We start from the raw sequence: 8,557 nt of genomic DNA on the forward strand, positions 1-8,557 counted from the left end.
GCCTAATTTGCCCTGCAGTTTGTTTGTTCTTTTTAAATCTCAGAATCAGAGACAGAGCCCGAGGCCACAGGATATGGCTGGAACAACCATTTATTTATCGTACGTGTGTGGGTTTGCTGGGGATGTGTGTTGGGCAGCACATGCCCATGTGTGGGTAGTTTGCTTCTTACTGCTTTGGAGGATGTTGGGAAGGGTTTCGAACCCCGTCTCTCCTCCCCGCTTAAGGGTCTGGTTGGGTTACTTCCAACGCTGAGTTCCAGAGTCTCAAGTCCAGACCCTAACAGCTCATAACTAAAGATTACACACAGACACTGTAGTCTTCCTGCTAAGCTCCTCAAACACAACACTTCCACATGATGGTCCAGAGCCGATAGAGTTGATCGAAATCCCAGATCTTGAACTGAACCGTAACGAGATGGACAGATGCACTGAGTGAGGGAAACACCTATTGCAGGGACATTGCACTCTATTAAGACTGTGATGAATGAGCTGAATTTTTCATTCTGATGGGTGCATTCATGTGCCATGCTGCTTAAGTGTACAGAACCATTATGCACACACACGTCCATGAAGCATGCGTTCATACACACACATGAGCAGGAAAACCCAACTAGCGCTATATGGGTTGTTATTCCTGGCTGGAATTGCAGCATTCCACAAGCCCCTACTTGGAGATTCCAAGGAGTGTGTGTGTGTGTGTGTGTGTGTGGTTGTGTGTGTGTGTGTGTGTGTGTGTGGACATGAGGGCAGCATTTTCCTCCAGTGTGTGTCAGTTCCAATCTAGACCAGGCGAAACCAGCCGTCACAGAGGTAAACTGTCGACAGCGGCATAGAGAGGAGGAGGAGGCCTCCTTTACCAGCTCCGCGAGTTAAATCCCTGTGTGTGTATACTCACACATGACGGATCTAGACCACACTGTGATGTCTTATTCATGCTGTATCAATTCATAATGACCAGGCCAGTCCCCCATGTGAAGACGTACATGCGGGCATGTGAACGTGCACGCACGCACGCACACACACACACACACACACACAAACACACACGTGTACAATTGGGACATCGCAGAAGAACTTGTGTGTTTTTGCGTGCATGTTTGCTTGTACAAATATTTAGAGCATCAGAGCTGGGTTAGTATGTAGAGCAGTGTGTAGCAGACACTGGACCACCCACACACACACACACACACACACACACACAAAACAGCACTGACGTCCCAGCGCTTTGGTGTGCATATTTAACAAGCCTCAATCCATCTGTTTAATTATTCATGAGGAAGGACACAGAATCGTTAGTAAATACAAACACCGCTTTTTCTCTCCTGCTTGCACTACATCTTTGCTCCTGTCTTTTGCACCTCTGACTGTCTCACTGTCTCTTCTTTGACTTACTTCTTCTTCGTCAGTTTTTTCCTCTCTCTCTCGCTCTTCTTGTGCTGCGGTTTTGAATATTTCAGATGGTGGAGTGGTTTTTAAATTACCCCCTTTTGGCTTCCGCTCTCCTCACATGGTTTGGTCTGCATTTCTCTCTCACACACGGTCCACTCGTAAAGAAAACAGCGACAAGCCATAAAAGCCACTTTTACCAGCTTATAAGGACAGGGGCAGAAAGAGGGGCAGGGGCAAGACGTGAGGGCCTGCCTGGTATTTTTCGGTTGGCCGCTAGGTCAAATATTTCATACTCCTGCGAAGAAACTCTAGCCCTGTATCTAGATATATACTGGGTCAGTTCACCTAAATTAGGAAAAGCTGTATATTGAAATACAAATACTTGGTTGTATTTTTCCATGTTTTTGTATTTGTGTCTCTGAATTCCCACTAAGATGGTGGATTTCTGTTGGTGGTGCTCACACCATTGCAAACTCATATTTTACCAATTCAGCAATTGCATTTCTTTCCAACAACAGTTTCCCTGTTACTCCGGTTAATCCACAAATTTTTCAACGTGAAAGATTTTCAGTTCTACCAAAGAAAAGTATACTTTTTCTGTGTTGTAAGCACCAGAAAACTAAGAAATGCACAGCTCAAAAATCTGTATTACCTGAAGCACAACTATCTGTAAGGGTAGATGCATCCAAGTATTTAGCTTTCATTGAGTCTAAAGTAAACTTTTCACTAAGGTCTCTGCTGTCAGTGTTTACTTAGTGTGAGACAAACTGCAGTCAAGAAATCAGGATGTCTGCCATCAATGGCACAGAAACCTCCTGATGAAGACGGGTTGCCATGGGGACTGCTGCCGGGGGGGGGGGAGAGACCTAGCACATCGAGGCAGGTCATTCATAAGCAGAAACAAAGAGAAGGCAAGAACAAGACCAGCTCAGACCATTAACAGCCTGCCAGACACACATGCATGCACAGACACACACACAAACACACACACAGAGCGCAGTATTATACAAAACACTTCAAATCAGTCATGAAGAGAAAATAAACACATTCATGTCAGTCTTTCAGCTTTTTTGACAAAAAGTCAAAAGTTGAAAGAGTTGATTTGCTGGCTTTGTGGCACTAAATCTTGGGACACTAGAGCGAGTTCACAAGGTGTGACAATGTGACCAAATGAAAAGGGGAAAAATACTGTATGTTGAATGGTAACAGTCAAAAAACAAGTGAGAATACTGAGACAGAGAGATGATTTATAGGTTTAATGATAGTGCACATTATTTATTCTAAAACTCCTTCCCCCAAACAATTCTTTCTTCTCATACTGAGCTACCGTTCCCAAAGCATTAAGCGATCAACAAACAGAAAACACAGCATCCCTCCAACACAAACATAGAACAGGCAGCTATGCATCAACACACAGTTGAAGCGGCTCTTTTATCTACAGTCAAAGCCATATAAAGAACGTAATCCCTTGTGTGTGCCTGCCATCCACACATTAGCACACAGAGATGTAATTATAGTGTTATTCTGTGTGTGTGTTTGTGTCTAATTAGTGTTATTTACATTTTCCCTCTTGTTCTCTCTCTTCTGAGTGTGCGCATAATGCATGTGTGTCACCCAGCCAGTATTTCAGCGTGTGTGTTTAGGGTTTGTGTATATCAGCAGCATACCCGTCGTCAAGCATTAACACGAAAATGAAAGATCTTAAACAAGAATGAGATCCCCGCTCCAATCCTTTGCCAGGGTTTTTGTTGGCTTCCCTGTTGGGCAGGTACTACCACACCCTTCCCTTCCTCCCACCTCCTCCGTACCTCCCGGGGATATACACAAGGAGAAACCTCTCTTAACCGTCCCCTCACCCCACAGCCTAATACCACACGTTAGCCATTAATGAAAGCAACACCCCGTCAAACAAGCCTGTGTTGTTGCCGTCATTCGTTTGTGACAGCAACAAGCAACACGGTAATCAAAAACCGCAAAATACCCCTTCACCTCTTCCTACCCCAACCCCCCACTCTGAGCCCAAACCAGATGCTATTCCCCGGGGCCAGCTATCAAGCTAACTGCTTTGCACTCCTACAACTCGGCTCACCTATCCCTCTTTTCGGTCCTTCCTTCCTCCCGCTCTCCCACTGTGAAAAGACACTAATTACAGACATGAATGACTAGATTACAGATCTGAAGTGCAGTGGAAGTGGGATGAGGAGAAGTCAGGGGTGGTGGGCTGGGGGCAACAGGTCATTAACAGTGATGAATGCAACTCTATTTTCACTGTTATTGTTCACTTATGTTCTGCGCAGAGCCCCTCGCACCTCTGTGCCGGCGTTCCCAGGCCTTCTCGTCAATGCCATCCATCACAGGCAGCCTAACTAACTCTAACTATCTCTAATCAGCTCTAATCAATTTCAATTATCTCTGCTCTGCCCCTCATACATCAGTGTCTCTGGTATCTCTCAGGCATGGGAAGAGACAGAGGAGCTGGGGTGTGGATAAAGAGGTAGAATCGTAGAACAGAAAGCCGAGCATATAGCTCTGTAAAAAAATATGTACACTACCTAAAACTTCTGTTTTGAACAAAAAACAAGACATAGACTACTGTACCTTTTCAACCAACTACAATCCGAGCTTAGGCAGAATCATCTTTTTCTAGTTTTAGTTGCCATTTATTTATTTGTTTATTTGTTTTTGCGGGGGCTTTTCCACCTTTATTAGATAGGACAGCTAAGTGAGAAAGAGAAGACATGCAGGAAATCATCACAGCTTGGATTCAAACCCTGGACCTCTGCGTCAAGGCATAAACCTCCAAGTATATGCGAGCCTGCTCTACCCACTGATCCAACCCGGCCACATCAGTTGCCATTTTTTAACATCTGTGCATGAACGATCACATTTATTTTCCATCTTCCCTTTGTTTTGGAAACTCATTTTCCCCTTAACTTAATGACTGCATGGAAGTCAAGTGTTTATAAACTCCCAACAAATCAACAGTCCTCTGTTCATTTACCAAACAGCCTTTTATTAACCCAGCTAGCTTTTCCTCAAAGGTTTAATGTGAGCAATGATCTCATCTGCTATCCCTCCCTCCTCCATCCCCTACGTCCTTCTTTCTGTTTGTCCTCTCAGCGGGATGTCTAAGACAAATAGCCACTTAGTTATACAAAGCTTTTCCTCAAACCCAAAGAATGAGCAAAAAGAGAGATGAAGAGGGGAGTACAAGAGAGGAAAAGAGGAAGAGTGTTAAAGGCATAGGAAAAGGGAAGGGGGCAATTAATCCTTCGTCCAAGAGAAGAAAAAAACATCTGGGTTAGTGCTCCACCTGAGGGCAGCGGGCTTTCACATTAACCTCTCTTGTTAGGATCATAAAGGCAGACCCTAACAAGCCCCCGTGAGCACTTTGAGCAAGTGCAAAGAGACACACACACATACACACACACACACATATGCAGCCATAGACTCTCTTTCTCTCTCTGTCATCCTCAGACACACACAAATATGCAAAGGAAATAACGCAAAAGTCTTGCTCTGGGAGCCGAGAACCTTTTAAGTCCATTAAAAGCTGCTGGCGGGAGCGACACAAGGCTGTAACCTAACCGCATCAGACTGGAACCAGAACCCATGGTGTAGCCCAGACACACCGCTCAGGAGTTTAGAAACACATTAGGAAAAACCTTTGTCTTCTACTGCTGTTCCTGATCCCACGCTACTAGACCTAATTTTTAACAAGCACTAGAAGTCTTTCATAAAGTAGCAACTGTCAATCAAACACAGGCACCATAAAGATTGCATTATTTCCGGTTCCGTGGCCCTGGATTGAACATTTGTTTTAACTGCTAAAGAACGTAAGGCACTTCCACACCTAAAAACTTCAAGGTCCATTATGGTTCTCTTTTATTCAGTCAAGGATAAAGAACAAATGAGTCTATACACAGACACATAGCGAATCGATTAAGCAACGTTGAACAAAGTCTCATTTTCCAGAACATGGCAGAAAAGCCAGCGCTACGTTTAAAATAATGAGCGTGAAGTTAGATTGGATGAAACAGGGGAGCTGTGTTAGCACAATCCTCTGGCTGTTGGCAGAGTCCGCTGCTCCAGATGGACTAATCACGCTTGTTCAAGGCCATCCCCTGGTCTGAAAGGCCTCGGTCTGCTCTGTGTCTGTTTCAGCTAGACAACTTAGTGCTGCTCAGTGTAAGCGGGCCACAAGCAGGCTAGCCTTGCCCCAAAAGGATGAGGCTTTGCCCTGAAGCCCAACATTTTGGTTTTGGAATAACGATAGGTGACGTGAGAAGATAGTTGCAAGGAAGTGACAGATAGATTCAAGATGGTGTTAAACATCAATCGCAAGATAAACAGATGCAGAGCTGAGGTCGGGATCATGGGTTAGTAGTACCACTATGTGGATTTCATGGATAGGAAATGATTTTTCCATGTCCCACTGTTTCATTATTCCCATATGCTCCAGGTAATCTGAACTGGAATATTGGGAGCTGGAATGATCAGCGGGCAACAGGGATAGTGATTATTCCAAAAAAAGAAGAAAGAAAAACACATTGAACCTTGTTACAGATGGGAATAAAAGTTTAGCATTACTCTGGAATTGTCTTACTGCATGAGTGTCAGGATGTGTGGGTGTGAGACAGTACAGGATTGGCCTTAACAAGTGGAAACCTATTGAAAACTGTGATGACACAACTCATTCATACGATGGAGGTACACAAGTTCACTTGCAGAACAAGCTTTGGGGACTTCTCTTGTGACATTCAACAACCTCATTAAGTAACACAGACATCCCTTCACCTTAACCAGAGTTAGAAGTCTAATGTGTTCCTTAGTTCTTGTCCCAATGTCACACCAACTCCCTGCCACCAGTGGATTCTCTTGCAGTCAGAATAGCACAGAGTAACTGCAGATGACTTGGCACGAAGGCCCAACGATGTGCAAATTACTCAGATTTCGCATTGTTCAGTTAATTTTGTCTTCCACACAGTAAGTACGGTGAAATTCACAGTGTACACTTCACATGCTTCATGTAATAAGTCTGAATGTAAATGAGACCTGATGGCATTCCAACAAACTGCAATCAAACCTTAATTGTTCTTTAATTGTGTTTAAACCAAACCAAACCGAAGCCAACATTCATCAGCCTTATTGAAACCATGCTGTGCAGTATATTGTTGTAGCACATACGATCTCTGAGCAACACTGGTGGCTTGCATAATAAAGAAAAGATAAAGAGAGTTGACATGTGCACTGACAGAGAAGAAAAGTGTGTGCTCAATTGAAAAGAAAGTGAATGTACTTACAGTCGAGACAGGGCAGGGTTCTTCTGAAAGAGCAACTCAGGAAGCTGCTGCAGTTGATTACGGTTCAGCCGCCTGCGGCAGGGAAAACATATGATCAACTGGTGAATTTGTATGTGCGTGTGTGTCTATGCATGCTTGCCCTTGTGTAGGCTGTGAATAATTTCTGCTAGCTGCCGCAGAATCGGCTTAGCCACAGGCTATTGTGTTTCAGTGCGCTCTAAATGTCACATAAATATCCAACTGAAAGTTCAGGGGGATTAAACTTCTAGTCAGAGACAGGGCCGTAAATTATCTCTACACAGTTAAATTACGATCCTGTGCCTAGTAGATTCAGTGCTCTGCTGACTTTCCCAGAGTGACGGAATAGCGCCATTCCCATTTAAACAAGTGAATTACATCCACCAATTATCTGAACATGAACAGATTTTATCTAGGGTGAACTATCAAAACAAGATGTTTCTAAATAAAATTAAGAGAAATGGATGAGCCTATTCAAGCCCAAGGAAGCACTGACAGGCATGGTGATTGGCAACAGACTCCATGTCAAACAACTAACGTCCAAGACTGGCAGGCTTTATGCAAATACAACAATTAAGTCAGTGAGGAACAGACTGTTGCTAATCTGTTGGAAACCACAACTCTCTTCTCCCTGAATGGCCTATTGGAGGCACATGGGAGTGAATGTGGCTGTGGCACAGAGAGGCTGCAAATCTAAAAGGCAGGCCGCGCCATTTCTACAGACACATTCAGACAGATGTTGGGACCTGCGCCACTCACTGTATACACTGAGAAGAGTGCTTGGCCAGCTGAGGTGGAGATTTAGTGCGTAATGGGCATTAATGGTCTGCTGCCGCTCCGTTCACACCGAACTGTACCTGCTGGTGGGTTAGTGGCTTTTAAACATTAGAGAAACGAGCCGCTCCATTTCCACATTGGTCTGGCACATGGATATGTCTACCCAATGTTTGGGCTCAGTTGACAATGGAGAAGCAGGGTAGGCGCAGGGGAGGCGAGCTGTACATGGCCTGGAGTTTGTTAATGTAAATTGTTAATGTGGGTTTCAAATTGGGGGGAAAGTCTTTTATAAGTTAACCACTATTTGTGCATGACAACATGTGTGCATGAAGTCATCTGCTGCGCAGGTTTCTATGTGGGTAGCACTATTGATTTGCTAATGAGCTGGTTGAGGTGTGGTCGGCTGTGTTTGTCTGTGTGTTTTCCAGCCGTTTACAAGCTGTCGAGGAGTCCTTGTGCTGTCCAGATGAGCCAGAGTCTGCGGTGGGGGAAGGCCTCTTAAGCCCACATGTCCCACTGAGGGCATTCCTCTCAGGCAAAGCTAATAAAAAAAACTCCCAGCCCACGATGTACCCTCTCAGCACCATCTGACCACAATGGAATGACAGAAAAGGGCCTCACACTTGATACACCATGTACGGTCAGTGCCTTCTATCAGTCTCATTACTCAACCAAGACATGTGATGCATACAGATTAGTAATAGGGTTTTCAGTTGAAGTTCAAGTTTAGAAAATAATGTATTATTTCTGGCCAGGCTATGTACGGACAACTCTGGGTGGTACTCACAGTCTCTCCAGCTCCTTCATGTCATCAAAAGCCCCTCGCTCGATCACAGCAATCTGGTTCTCCATCAGCTGCCTGCAGAGAGAGGACAGAAAGAGAGCCTTAGATTAGAGACGACGAGATACAGTGCTTTGACTGTTTTACTAGTCTATAGAAGGTCACTCAGGCTTCAACAAAGTATATGGGGCTTTGGGGTGCGGGCCTTCTTGCAGTATGTACTGTGTATTCAAGCTGGATGCAGTATATTCAACACCTCACACACAAACACACACACACACACACACAC

General features: G+C 44.5%; 1 protein-coding gene across 4 annotated transcripts in view; it reads right to left on the bottom strand.

Moving 5' to 3' along the window:
- Positions 1-8,557, bottom strand: part of slit1a (slit homolog 1a (Drosophila)) — an 88,206-nt gene that overhangs the window by 64,743 nt on the left and 14,906 nt on the right. For all 4 annotated transcript variants that reach the window (XM_032540501.1, XM_032540499.1, XM_032540500.1 and 1 more), the window contains exons 3-4: positions 8,275-8,346; positions 6,693-6,764 (exon numbers count right to left, since the gene is read on the bottom strand). In XM_032540501.1, the coding sequence (XP_032396392.1) occupies positions 6,693-6,764; positions 8,275-8,346 (144 nt within the window). The remainder of the gene's footprint in view (positions 1-6,692; positions 6,765-8,274; positions 8,347-8,557) is intronic.

Source organism: Etheostoma spectabile, chromosome 17 (genome assembly GCF_008692095.1).
Source record: "Etheostoma spectabile isolate EspeVRDwgs_2016 chromosome 17, UIUC_Espe_1.0, whole genome shotgun sequence".
Lineage (NCBI taxonomy): Eukaryota > Metazoa > Chordata > Actinopteri > Perciformes > Percidae > Etheostoma > Etheostoma spectabile.